General features: G+C 39.3%; 1 protein-coding gene and 1 long non-coding RNA gene across 4 annotated transcripts; one reads left to right on the top strand and one right to left on the bottom strand.

Moving 5' to 3' along the window:
• Positions 1-4,785: 4,785 nt before the first annotated feature.
• Positions 4,786-10,477, top strand: LOC133731242 (ABC transporter C family member 12-like). Its single transcript, XM_062158662.1, has 17 exons — positions 4,786-5,125; positions 5,386-5,564; positions 5,893-5,932; positions 6,085-6,241; positions 6,703-6,817; positions 6,909-6,989; positions 7,112-7,136; positions 7,231-7,287; positions 7,646-7,711; positions 7,829-7,903; positions 8,024-8,131; positions 8,446-8,580; positions 8,939-9,045; positions 9,127-9,220; positions 9,800-9,967; positions 10,141-10,281; positions 10,424-10,477. The coding sequence occupies exons 1-17, from the start codon at positions 4,805-4,807 to the stop codon at positions 10,475-10,477; spliced, it is 1,923 nt and encodes a 640-aa protein (XP_062014646.1). The 5' UTR covers positions 4,786-4,804.
• Positions 10,478-11,347: 870 nt separating this feature from the next.
• LOC133729176 (uncharacterized) lies at positions 11,348-14,057 on the bottom strand. 3 transcript variants are annotated; one of them, XR_009856274.1, is made up of 5 exons: positions 13,662-14,057; positions 13,315-13,583; positions 13,121-13,230; positions 12,887-13,003; positions 11,348-12,028 (listed from the first exon to the last, which is right to left on the bottom strand). It is a non-coding gene; the product is annotated as an uncharacterized LOC133729176 (long non-coding RNA). The 3 variants fall into 3 exon arrangements; XR_009856273.1 differs by having other exon boundaries at positions 13,156-13,230; XR_009856275.1 differs by having other exon boundaries at positions 12,887-13,196.
• Positions 14,058-14,413: the final 356 nt, after the last annotated feature.

The following is a 14,413-nucleotide window of genomic DNA, read 5'->3' as shown; positions in this document are numbered from 1 at the left end:
GCTCATTCGTCTGTAAGGACCCATTATAGAGCGCTGTGGCGTCGCTATTGGCACATAAGTGGCACACTCAAAGATGTGTAAGTACGATACTTGTACCCAGTCACTAGCTGTAACGCAGATGTAGATTGAGTGGCGGTGGGTCGTAGACGAATTAGCATAGCTGCATGCGATATGACATCACCCCAAGCGGATATAAGGAGGTTGGTGCGCATTACCAATGTCCGGACTACCATCGTAGTCGTTTCCGCGAGACCATTTGGATGTGCTCATGGGAGTATGATGTCCAACATCAGTACCAAATGTAATAACCATCGAAAGTCTTCGATGTAAACTCTCTAACATCGTCAAGTACAATTGACGGAATTAGGATGATCCGGGGAGTGAGCCCGTTGTCATATGATATGTGCTAGGAGTGTTTCATAAGCAGCATTACAAGTGGACAATGACACAACACGTGACCAGCGTGTTTGCATGTCAACCAACGTCATGAGATATTTAAACGTCCGCAAGTTGGTTGAATCAGTCCAGAGAATCCCTACGGATTCTATGTAAGAACATAATGAGTATTGTCATATCCTTTGCATAGGACGGTCTCAGTCCTAATTTCCCTAAGGAACAGGCTTTGTAAAATGAGCGAGAGGCCTTAGAATCAACCAATGAGGATTTTGGTCGGGCCTAAGCGTCTGTAACGCTATTAGAAGCAAAATATGTGACTACATCTCCCATCATGGCGTTGGGGCCATGGAAATAGCATGTATGGCGTCATGGCCACTGGGAGGAACAACCATGGCGTCATGCCCATGGTTGGCGCCACTTATGGCGTCATCACGAGGGACTTGGGCGGCCCTATGGCGTCCTAAGACAGCTGCAACACCAGATGCTGCGGTGGCTGCTGTCTTATTTAGTCCTGGAATCAATTTTCGATTCTAGCTTCTTCTCACTCTGAAGAATGGATATCCGTGTGAAGTCTTTAATAGACGGATCATCATATCATGACTAGGATGACCTATCCTGTCGTGACAAAGCCAATATGTGTCTAAATCTAAGAGATCTTCTCTCATAACTTTTATTGGATTAATAGCTCGAATAGTGACATAGAGTTCACTAGAGAGACACATAAACTTCTCTAAGATGCGCATTTGTTCGCAATCATTAGAGGTATTGCAAAGGAATTCATTTCCGTTCTCTACATGCGTTTCTGCATGGAATCCGTTGGCTATTCATAGGTACGATTTGCCCTAGGAGCGTACAGAGTATCTGTGACAGTAATCAAGGTGCCATTTGGCAAGGGGAACTTGGGCTATTCCATGTCCTTGAATTAATCCTTGATGGTCCAACCATCGTAGTCACAAAGTAACATGCTCATGAATCAATATGGAGTCATAATGAAAAGAACTCAAAATTTTATTCATAAGCCAACGGAGTACATCATTGTCTCTTAACCATTAGGAGAATCTAATCCAAATGCTAGCTAATGCAAAACAATGGTAGTCGTCTAACTTCTTTCGGTAATTCTAAAATAAATGTGACCAGGTGAGTAGAGAGATGTTGGTGGAGCAAGGCTCGCTTAAGTACCACTAATCTCAAAACCTTCCTAGATCTCACATTTACGTTGAGTACGCCTACTTTGAAGAAAGACTAAAGCATTGGCATCTACTACAAAAATGATATGGCAATTGCCTACATCTCTTGGAAAATAAAGACTTAAAAAGAATTGTCGATCTATTGATCCTAGCCAGATTTGTAGTCTTGAACCCTTCACTCTAGATCATCTTCTTGATCTTCTTGTTCCACATAGTGAGCTTCTCTTGCTTCATAATATGCTTTGTAGGCTGTGACAATTTCTTCACGAGCTCTACAAATGTGTACCCAATGATCAGACACTCCACATCGAGAACATACATCTCTTTGCTCAAACTCCATTGATTGAGGCACTTTGAAAGCGTCATTTAGATGGCTCTTAGTGTTGGTGGCGTCACCAACATGGCCAGAGGCGTTGCCTCCCTCTCTCTTTCCACGTTGACCTCTTCGGTTCCGTGTTCGCTTATTTTTGCGATTACCTTCCCAAGTAGAGCGATTATATGGACCAAAACGTCCAGAAGTATCCCTAAGACTAGGGTTTCGCTCTTGGCGCCCTCTCTTAGGGGCACGACTATAATTGGATTCCGGAACATGCTCCGTTTCCACGGATCTCGAATTATAGTTCTTCACAAGGATGTTGTCATGCTTTTCAGCGACATTCATAGCTCCAATGAGCTCATGAAACCTTGTGATCTGTCCTGCAGTAACATCGATTCGATAGTTCTTAGCAACCATCAATGCAGAGACGGGGAAGGTACAGAGAGTCTTCTCAATCAACATCGCATCTGTGATCTCTTTACCACAGAATTCCATTAAGGATTTAATGCGAAGGGCTTCCGAGTTGTAGTCAATAACTGACTTGAAATCACAGAAGCGGAGGCTATGCCATCTCACTTCTAGGTCAGGAAGCAAGGAGTCATGGACGTTGCCAAATCTTTCTTTGAGTGAGACCCACTGCCTTCTGGGGTCTTCTTCATTCATACACTCGTACTGGAGCGAATCATCCATATGACGAGTCATTAGGATGATGGCTTTTGCCTTATTTGCCTCTAAGGCTGCTCTATTTGCTTCCAAAGCTTGAGCTTGCTCAACAGTTAGCACGTCCTGGCTAGGCTCGAGAATCGTATCCAAGATTCCATCGGCATTGAGATGCTGGCGGACATCACGAACCCACCTGTGATATCCAGAGCCAGTTGTTCCCAATGGAGCAAAGTCCAATTTGTTCAGGTTATTCATCCTGAAAGAGAACAAGAAATTAGGGTTAGTTTCGGAGCGAAATAGGCTACCACGAAAACATATAAAATTTCTGAGCGTAATCGCTTTCAAGAAATTAGGAATTTCCGAGCGTAGTCGCTTCCAAGAAATTCGATTCCAAGAGATATTGGATTAGATCGAAACAATGATGTAAGTGGTCGATCATAAATTCTCTACAAATTCTAAGTTTGGAGATCTCAACAAGCTCCAAGCTTGGAGTGAGCACGAACCCCCACAGTTCGGCTTTTGGTCTCCCCTTTGAAGAAGAAGGGAGGTTGCAAGTCCCCGAGAAAAGAAGAAAATAACGAAAAACTTCAAAAACGGAAACTTTTAGAAAAGTTTACCTTGAAAAATAGCCAGAAATCTTGACCGGAAAAGTCCTTTGAAGATGGCCGGAAAAGGTCCCTTCAGGTCAACGGAAAAGTGGCCGGAAGTTGATGGCCGGAGGTGGTGGCCGGAGCTAGGCAGGGTGGTGCAGGTGCAGGGCTGCTGCATCGCTTGTGCGGGGCTGCTGCAGGGGGCTTGCAGAAGCTATCTGGAGGCTGTCGGCAGGTCTCGGCAGGGGCAGGCACACGGGTGCGTAGGGCTCGGCAGATGCGCGCAGGGCTTCTCGGCAGATGTCGGCAGCACTCGGCAGGAGGTGTGCAGGGCTGTCAGCAGGTGCAGGCACAGGGGTGCGTAGGGCTCGGCAGCAACTCGACAGATGCGCAGGGGGCAGGCTCAGGGTAGGCACAGGGCAGGCACAAGGCGTGGCCGGTCTGATTTTTCCGACGGCCGGTTCAGGGGTTTTCCGGCCGGTTCCGGTGGTTCCGCCGCCGGTTCTGGGCTTCTTGGGAATAGGGCTTCGATATGTGGGGCGGTGGTTGCAGGATTTTGAAGGTTACGAAATTAGGGTTTTCAGGGTTAGAGATTCGTGCTGATAACGTGTTTTAGAGAAACTGAAATTGAGAGGAATTTGCTGTGTATTCTCATTGGTAATAGGGACCTCTTTATATAGAGGATTACAATGCATAGAATCTCAATCATACAAGGAAAGTAATCGTACATTGAGTAGGAATCTAGATCATTCTAATTTAATCCTATTACCACTAGGTCAAGTAACCTAGAGTTTGGGCTAAACACAAATTATGATTTATTTGAACAAATAGTTTATTGTGATAGAATCTTTCTTCACATTTTGTTAAACACTTTTAGCTAGTAATTGAACATGTGTTATCTTGTTCTTGGCTATACTAGTCGGCCTCTATCAACGACAACAGTGTTACACTGTTGTCGTTGATCGCAGCGACTTTTACTGAATTTTGTCATCTGACATAACAGTGACTCTAACAGTAACAACTAAGCAACGGTCAACTGCCTGACTGCCACGTCACGGTTGAGCCGCCATTTGGGTGAATGCCAGACGCTCTGCCCAATACCCGCCATTCCTAATATGAAACTCCTTTTAACTCCAATCATAATGGTCTGCTCAACCAGCCAAAACTAGAAACACCATGACTCACCTCTGCTGTTACAGCCACTTCTTCTTTTTGTTTTTATACATTTCTTATTCAAAGACTTCACTTTGGTCTTTTTCTAATCTCGTCCATGTCGTTCTTCCAATGAATTTGTTTTTATATATTTCTTCAAACGAGAAGACTTCACTTTGTGCAATGAGTCCTCTGCTCTTGCAGAATCTCTTGCCCAGCTTTCGTTTTCAGCACATTTCAAAGGTACCCGCTTTACTCTTTTTCTTGCCTACTCTCAAAGTTTGCTTCTGGTTTTATGTGGGTTCTGTTTAAATTGGATTGCAGATGCATGCGAATGAAGCTAGCATCAAAATTTATGGAACCCAATAAAACAATGGCAATTTCTTGAATAAAGGTGTTCCCTTTTCTTATTGCAGTGGGAAACTAGGTGTTAAGATTGAGTGAGAACAAAGCTGTGTCAAATTGGAAGTGGCTGTGTTAGTTTGTAGTGAATACCAGAGATGGGGTTTAAGCCAATAGACTGGTATTGTCGACCAGAAGCTAATGGGGTATGGGCCAAAGCAGTCAGTGCTTTTGGCTCATACACTCCCTGTGCAATGGACTCTATGGTCATCTGCATTTCTCATTTAGTTATTTTCAGCCTGTGCTGCTATCGAATATGGATGATCAAGAAGAATTTGAAATCCCGGAGGTTCAGGTTGAGGTCAAATTACTATAACTACTTGTTGGGTTTGTTGGCTGGTTACTCCACTGCTGAGCCTCTACTGAGGTTGGTGATGCGTTTATCACTTTTTAACCCGTCTGGCTTTGCTCCTTTTGAGGTGGGTTTCTTGTTTTTTTTTTTTGGAGGGAACATTTGCTTTTTGATATGCTTTATTGATCTCTGTCTTTCAAATGTAAGCATGCACAGACAGAATAGTATGTGATTAACAAAACATGTAAGGGAGGTGATTAGCTCATTTAAAAGTTCAAAATTCTTGATTGCTATTAAAATCTTGATCTGATAGGTGTGAATAGTAACCCAAGGTGATTGTATACAACATGAAGCCTGGATGTAATGTAACTATTTGTGTTCTTGCAGATGACTTCTTCAATCATTGAAGCTCTTGCTTGGTGCTCTATGCTAATATTGATTGGCTTGGAAACTAAGATATACATTCGGGAATTCCGATGGTACGTAAGGTTTGGAGTCCTTTATGTCTTGGTAGGATATGCCATGGTGCTAAATCTTATTCTTGGAGTGACAGATTCCTACAGTGGGTTAGTTTATCTTCCTTTCACTGACTCAATACTGCATTCCCTTCTATTGAATTCCACTTGTTGGGCTTTCCAGTGCTGTGTAGGTCCATTCATGAGGAAGAATGATAGAGTATAAGATAATTGTTATCTCACGTCCTAAGAGCCTACATCTTAGAAATAATAGTTAACTACACAAATTTTAACAAAATGTTGTTGTATATATGGATTTAAATTTACAGAAACAAAATGTATTAATTGTTGTAGACAAGAAATGATTCACTATATCTGTCATTTCTCTCAAACTGTATTGGACATTCTTACAATCTTTGTTCTTACTGAATTCTTGCAGATCTGCTCTGTACCTGTATATAAGCACTATCTGTTGCCAGGTTTGTCCCAATTATTGTTTCTTACTTTTTTTCTTTCTGTTACATCTAGCTGGTTATACTTAAGTCTGATGTCAGAGGATACACACACTGTTTTGTTCAAGTCATTCCACATTAAGTTCATGTTTTAGTCTTTGGTTATTGTTCTCATGCAGGTGTTGTTTGGAATTCTACTTCTCTTCTATGTTCCCAGTTTGGATCCTTATCCTGGCTACGTTGTTTTGCAATCTGAGTCACTTGACAATGCTGAATATGAAGCACTACCAGGAGAAGATCAAATCTGCCCTGAACGGCATGTTAATATAATTTCCAGTAAGGAGCCTAAAACTTCCCCGAATTGATGCAGAGGTTTATAGTTTTTAAACTGTCTTCTGCTGGTTCTTGCTTAGCATATTTTTATGGGGATTAGCTGAGAATGTTCTACTATTGGCTCCATATTGATTAGGTGGGAGTTATAAGTTGAATGGAAATGCATTTCTGTTACTTTTCTCTTTTGTCCTGTTGACAATTGATTCTCTCTCTCTCTCTCTCTCTCTCTCTCTCTCTCTCATCCACCTATTAGTGATCGTACTGATTGGTTCTTCACACCATATACGCCACCTCACGTGTTCTTGATAAACTAGTAATGTTGTGCACGGAGAAGATACCATCCACCAGGTCCTTGTTTGAGTTCCTTTAGGGTGAGGTCATCTAGAGTCATGCAAGGAGAAGATTGATTGCTAGGTGCAATTTCATGTACGCTACAGTTAATATTTTGTTATGCATCTGTATAGGAATATATTTTGGATGGATGACTCCACTTATGCAGCTGGGCTACAGAAAACCCATCACTGAAGCAGATGTTTGGAAGTTGGACACATGGGATCAGACACAGACATTGATTAAAAGGTCCAAGTTTGCCTCCTTTTCAGTTGTTACTTCCTCATTTTATCTCCACTGCGCCACTTCGCCACATGAATAATCATTTTGGGATTTGCAGGTTTCAGGAATGTTGGGTTGAAGAATCTCAGAGGTCCAAGCCATGGCTTCTGAGAGCACTGCATTGTAGCCTTGGACGAAGGTAATCGTTGAATTGAACTAAAACTAGTTTTATTTTATTTATTTAATTTTTGTAAGTTCTCAATTGAATTTGGTAAGATTGCATTTCCATATTCATTGTGTTTGTTGATTTGTTTTACGTAGGTTCTGGTTGGGAGGCTTTTTCAAGGTAAAAAGTTGGGGGTGCGAACTGCTACAAACAGTGTGGATTCATAGATTGATGGATTCATAAGAAGTTTCTAATAACATTATCCATCTTGTAGATTGGCCAGGATCTGTCTCAGTTATCGAGTCCCATTCTATTAAATCATCTCTTGCAGGTTAGTTTCTTTCTTGCCAAAGCCTTATCAGTAGAGACTTAATTTTACCATGTCTAAACCATCATATCGAAAGCTGTTTATAAAGGAGGTATGTGAGTCTGCAATTGAAGCTTCAACACTTCTCATCTTGGAGTATTGAACAGTTATATACTGCAATTCTCCAACTATTTCTGAGGAGAGATATCATCACTGTTAGCCTAAACATTATTATATCATGCATTCAATTACTCTAGTAGCTCAAGAATCATGTCAATTTTTTTTTTATCATCATTCATTTGAGCAATTGAATGAACCTGCTTTGTGAAGCATATTACTTGCATTTTAACACTCTCTGTAATTGTCTTGTTATTCCATGCAGTCAATGCAGCGAGGTGATCCAGCTTGGATTGGTTATATATATGCCTTCTTAATTTTCATTGGGGTGGTATGGTTCTATCTTGGACTTTTCTTAAGTATCATCGTGTTTAACAATGTGCAAAGTATGAAATGTTAGTTCAAAATATAGTGAACTACATTGACAAGTTTATTCATCTTTGTCTAGTCATTTGGTGTGCTCCCTGCATCGCAGTGTTACCAGAATCTTCAGCGAGTCGGCTTTCGGTTGAGATCAACTTTGGTAAGTTTCTTCATCTGTATTAACAAGCAATTCTAATATAAATCGAAGCTCAACTGTCCAACTCAGTTTCATGTTGTGTGATTCAGTAAAAGTTAATTTCTTTGTTTTACTCTTTTGTAGGTAGCTGCTATATTCCGTAAATCTATAAGAATAACACATGAGGGCCGTAAGAAGTTCCCAACTGGGAAGATAACAAATATGATATCTACAGATGCTGATGCACTCCAGGTATGCCCAAGTAGACATATCGTCATACCTGAAGAAATGCTATAAATCTCTAAACAGTTTTAGAGTCTTCTGGAGACTTTTAAACATATAGAACCAATTTTTGGTATACAAAATTATCTCTCTCTCTCTCTCTCATCTTCTCCTCAATTCCTTGTCATTTTACCTTGATAGAAAACTACTTATTGTCGTCTATCTGTAGGCAAACTTATCTCAAGCAAGAAGGAAATGCATATCTAATTCTTTGAACTGCTTTTTATTAACTCAGTTTATTCAATTATAAACTTATAACTAACATGGTCTTTCTCATGATTCAGCAAATAGCCCGAAACCTTCACGGACTATGGTCTGCTCCTTTTCGTATCATTGTAGCTATGGTTCTTCTTTACCAACAATTAGGTGTTGCATCGCTTATTGGATCCTTGATGCTAGTTCTCGCAATCCCCATCCAGGTCAGCATGTCATTATTATTCTTTTTTGGTTCTGCTATCAACAGTCTGTATTATCCTTTTATTGACTTTTCTCACAAGTTCAAGCTTAGAAAACCTTAACATTGTCTGCTTTCATGCATTTGTATTTATTTCCTGCTTTAAAATTACTGGTTTTATTGGTTGTCTGTTTGAATTTGTTTGCAGGATTAGTGAGTTTCATTTTCCACTAGTTAGTCTATGTGCTTAGATCTCAGTTTTCTGATAGCGTCACTTGTTTTTTCTGATAGCGTCACTTGTTGATTCTGTCAATAAAAAAATACTCTTCGTTTAATTTTATTGCGCATGATGAATCATTTTCTATAATTTCTTTTGTAAATAGACAACGATGTTCAGCAAAATGCGGAAACTGACAAAGGATGGACTGCAACAGACTGACAAGAGAGTTAGCCTCATGAATGAAATTTTAGCTGCCATGGACACTGTGAAGTATGACTGAATTAGATTATTTTATATAGCCTAGCGGTGATGGTGATTATTCTGTCATTAATCTGAAATATTATGTTTCAGATGTTATTCCTGGGAGACAAGTTTCCAGCAGCAAGTTCAAAATATACGAAATGATGAGCTTTCAAGGTTCTGTAAAGCGCAATTACTATCTGCTGTACGACACAACACTTCAACTTTTAAATTATGTGGGAAGTTTCAATTTCAGGCTTTCGTTTCATTACTTTCTATCAGTGCTCTAACTAGAGAAGTAACCCTAGGTGATTGATATTCCATTTGTTTGAAATTGAGTAAGTAAACTAACTGCTATCACACCGTGTAAAGCCTTTTTACTTGGCTCGAACTGATTAATTGCAGATGCAGCTATTTACGAGGCTGGCAAGGTCATATCATAGTAGATTTATGCTTTTATGCTAGTGTGGCATACTCTAGAGTGACTTATTATTGGTAAAAATCTTGATTTCTATGTGACCACGTTCAAGCATAAAATTAGATATCAACCTAGATTAACATTATTAGTGATATAATATACAGCTACAAATTCAAAGAAAATGTTAGAGCACAGTTTTCAATATATAAGTTGTGCTGATGGTTGAGTTTATATATGGATAAGTAACTGTTTACTCTTTGAATCTTTGATAGATTCATAATATTTAATTCTGATACAACATTACTACGGGCTATTTATTTGTCACCGCATAATTTCTCTGACCATTTGTTTTAATTGGTTTTGCAGTTGAACAGTTTTATACTCAACAGCATCCCAGCTGTTGTGACAGTAACTTCATTTGGGGCGTTCACTTTCCTTGGAGGCGAATTGACACCTGCAAGGGCATTTACATCGCTTTCTCTTCTTGCAGTGCTACGCTTCCCTTTAGAAATGCTGCCCAACTTATTAATTCAGGTAGCATGAGCTTCTTATCAGTTAACTCATCTGTCATCACCTACATTTATGTTATCTCATTTAGACTTGGTAGACCTTGTACTTTACATTTCTTTTGTGCTTATGGGCGTGTCATCTAATTCTCGTAGTCTTTGTGAGTCTCTGCATCTAGTGACTCTGCTCTACCGTGATAGGTTGTAAATGCAAATGTATCCTTACAGCGTTTGGAGGAACTATTTTTAACTGAGGAGAGAATTCTAGTACCCAACCCTCCTCTGGAACCTGGGCTTCCAGCAATCTCAATTCAAGATGGATACTTTTCATGGGATTCAAAGGTGTTGTCTTTTATCTTTACAATTAAAAGCATATTACACATCAGTTATATCTATTTATATATTTTGTTCAGTCGAGAATTCACTCTGCATTCTTAATTAGAATATGTGGTCGGCTATGGTGCATATTTAGTGTCTATAACAGTATTGTCTACCTTTGATCATGCCCAAGTATTCATGTCTTGCAGTAACGCTTTAAAAACAAAAAAATTAATTCTTTGTAGTAAGTTTCTTTTCCAATCTGAAGGAGATCGTGATAGCTAAATTTATAAGCTATTGATTTTCCTTATTCACACTTAAGATTGTCAATTGTAGCAAGGGTAAACAAGGGTCTTTCCCGCAGAGGACTAAGGTTATAACTACTCAAAACAATGTCACAAAAGTGACCACTGTCCCTAGCGAACAGCAGTCGAAAACCTAATTAAAAACCTAATCTAAACTACTCAGAAAATTACGAAAATTTACAGAGATATACTAGACACACAGGGAGTCTAGCACACAAAATTTGGTATTATTCGGATATCGTTTACAATATAAAATAATTATAAAAATATAGAGGACAGAAAGTAACGAAAACAGATTTTAAGATGGTTTGAAAACAATATGATAAAGATAGTTAGGGAAGATGCATCCACCCCGGACAATCACACACAAGACAATTTGTTTAATCCTAATTCAATTAATCTAGATGAAGATGCTCAGGTTGGCTCGGTACGCTTGAACACAACCTATTACCCTTTCTTACTTCGTACGCTAGGCAGGAAGTGCTCTACACCTAGACTATTCCCAAGCAATGCAACCTAAAGGTACGCTTATTAGATTAAACATGCAGAGATCATTAAGGTCTAAAAGAGTTTGAGACATCACTAGGCATCGCAATAAACTTAGCGCCTTGCTAAACCTAGGACTTAGTTTACTTGATAGTGAAAACTAACAATTGCTTCTCTAGAAGGTTTGAGGAATCCAACTATTGATCCAGGCATCAAACAATCAAAGCGGTAGAACCCTAACATGCATACTAAGCGTGCACTCAAAGCATACAAGCAAGAATTCATCAATGGAAAAGCAGTAAACAAAAGTCTCATCTTGAATTAAAAGAAAATAAAATCAAAAGTCAAATCATCTTGTAGTTCATGTCTAGGGGCTTCAAGCAGCCCCCTAACTAATAAAAACTAGTTAAACATAGAAGAAACAAAACAAACTAAAGAAGGGGAGGCAGAGAGAGCGAGAGAGAGAGAGCTGCTGCAGAATCATCTCCTTTTATATGGTTAGAGGTTGCCTCCATCTTTCTTGTTGTGTAGGAAATCCAAAACTTAAAAGAATTAGGGTTAGCGTGCTTAGGTGGAGTTTTCCTATTGGCTCTTGAACTTGATGACTCATTCCAACCATTCACATCATGCCATTTGTCTATATTGAGCTGATATATGAAGCACAAACTCGTCCTCGGGCTTTTCGGTGTGATTTGGGCTTCGAAACATAAATTCCCGTCCAACCTCAGATTCACGCGCAGCCTGACCTTCTTGTACTAAATCGGTCATAACTTCCTCTAGAAAAATGATATTGACGAACCGTAAAAAGATCTGGAAACTAGACATCCGAGGCTTTCTATAAATATAAAGATCATCATCTGGATCGTTCTGAGCTGGTCTCAGTGCTCTGTCGAAGTTAACTGATCTGCACAGGCAGATTTCCCGATTTTGCCTTTCAAATCCCTCTTTTACTTCTTTTCTCCTTCTTTACTCCAAGATACCTATAAAACAAATAAACAACGTAAATAACTAGAAAATATACTAAACTAACAAAGAAAGTATAGAGATTAACGCTATTAATATCACATAATTATGCTCCTATCAAATACCCCCACACTTAAGCTTTGCTAGTCCCTAGCAAACAGAGAACTAACTAGACAAAAGACACGGACCTAATGTCTTCCAAACATCTCAGAGAACTTATAATGCCCACAAGTATGGTCAACAAAATTCACACACTCACATGTCAGAATTCATAACCTCACTTAAAAGCTAATTTATTTTGATAACTATAGTGCTAAAGTTATAATACATGGGCAATCAAACTAGTGCAACAAAGGAGAACCAACTTATTCATGTGTCAAACAAGCGTCAACTCAATTTCTCACAAATATGCTCTCAATTTCTTTTCACTCATGATTTTCTGACTTGATGTATAAGCATATATTTCACTCAAGTTATATGTGAGAGGAATGATATAATAAGACAAACAAATAGCTCACATATGATAACAAGAAAGAAAGGCTTTTTCTGAAATTTTTTTTTTTTTTACATATGATCCCACGATTGGAATGCCAAAACTCGGACGAAAGGCCAGTGACACCATATGCTCACCCCTCCACACAAGTCTCCACAAATCGAATGCACAACTTCAAAGATCAAAAAGGTCTTTATTCAAGGTTATAATGGGGCCAAGGGTTAAGGTTAGAAGAAAGAAAGGATAGGAAATTCAAAGATCCTAAAGAACCTAGTGGAGCACTAGAAGAACATAAGAGATAAAAGAATCTTGAAACTTTTCAAGGTAATCAATCTTCGAACATGAAGCAAATAATTTTTTTCAAGGCCAGATGTCAAGTTACCTCCACTATGATACCAAGTTCTCTTAATGAAGAAATAATTTGAATGATAGCTTCATTGCATCTACCAACCTAGGATTCACCAGACTTATTGCAACCCAAATAGCTTCTGCATCATGCCTGCATAGCATCAGAACATCAAGTATGCGAGTTGCTCAATCTAATCCCAAATCCCAATTAACTCAGTTTTCTACCCAAAATTGAAAAAATTATTGATTCAGTAAATAGAAAACAGACCAAATTACATGGTGAATTGGCCAAGAAACAATCACCTCAGTTGCGGTGCCAGCCAAAGCACTGAAAGTGGACTGTTCTGCATCAAAAAGCTTCATTTTATTCCATAGTCCCTGACCAATTGTATCACTAAAGTCACAAGTTCCAGAATAAACAATTTCACATTCACTCTAACTGAAAAGTAGAAATATTGTTACCTATCCCAAAGAGACCTTCATATAAACATACTCAGACTCTTCCTCGCACTATGCTTGAGCTTCTCCTTCAAACTAAGCATTCATGAGGACATCTGGTCTATGTTACACACTTAGATATACTGATTAGTAATACCATTGGGTTGACCGAAAATTCTCATAGCTACTGCCAACTACTTTCTCACAGAGAGTTTTGGAATAGCATCAGTAAGCTTATCATGCAATTTCAAAATTCTATCTAAGGCGGCCTCAGATTGGTTCGATAAAACACCCTACAAGATACAAACAATCAATGAAGAGTATAATTAAACAATAGAAAGCTATAATTAAACCAGAAGCAGGAAACTCACCTTTGTTTTTCTTCGCGATGTGATGCGCAGAAGGCGGTGGCTACAAAAATTACCCGGTCCTATAGAACAAGAACTGAAATCAAATAGAACATGAAGTTCCTCACGAACGTCGCCAGGTTGAGCGAAACCGGCCCTGTAGACAGCGAAGAACGTCCCGGCAGAGAGGATCCCGCCGAATTAGGTCCGGTAGTTGTCACGGCGGAATGCGGCGACGGAGGCAAAGACGCCCGGGACGCCATTTCCGACGGCGAGGAGTATGACGGCGGTCATGGACGGCGTGAGGTTGAGAGCGGAGGTGAGCTTGGTGGTGACGAGAGAGAAGTGGTCCTGGGCGGCTTTGATGAGGATGCAAGGGGAAGAGGCAGAAGTGATTTTTTTTTTTTTAGAGAAAGAGGCAGAAGTGATTAGGTTTATATTTTCATTTTTCACTTCTATTTTTTTTTTTTTTTTTGGTACAAATTTTTCACTTCTATTTTGATATAGAAGAAGCCCGCTCATTTTTATGCATTGCGCTTTTTTTTTTCTTTGGTATATTTTTCCTCCAAAATCCGGTGTTCATATATTAATTAAAGCTTTAAAAATTAGGATTTAAATTAAAATTAGCTTAGATGAAGGTTCAATTTCCCTCCAATATACAAAACGAATAATTTAAAATTTTAGACTCTAAAAGCACACCACCGCCGCAGGGCATTATTTAGCAAATTTCATTGAAGAGATATATGAATTGTAGTCTGACAACTAAGCTAATTAAG

Source organism: Rosa rugosa, chromosome 2, assembly GCF_958449725.1.
Source record: "Rosa rugosa chromosome 2, drRosRugo1.1, whole genome shotgun sequence".
Taxonomy (NCBI): Eukaryota; Viridiplantae; Streptophyta; class Magnoliopsida; order Rosales; family Rosaceae; genus Rosa; species Rosa rugosa.
The sequence above is the reverse complement of the archived record's forward strand: the minus strand, read 5'-3'. Positions and strand labels throughout refer to the sequence as shown.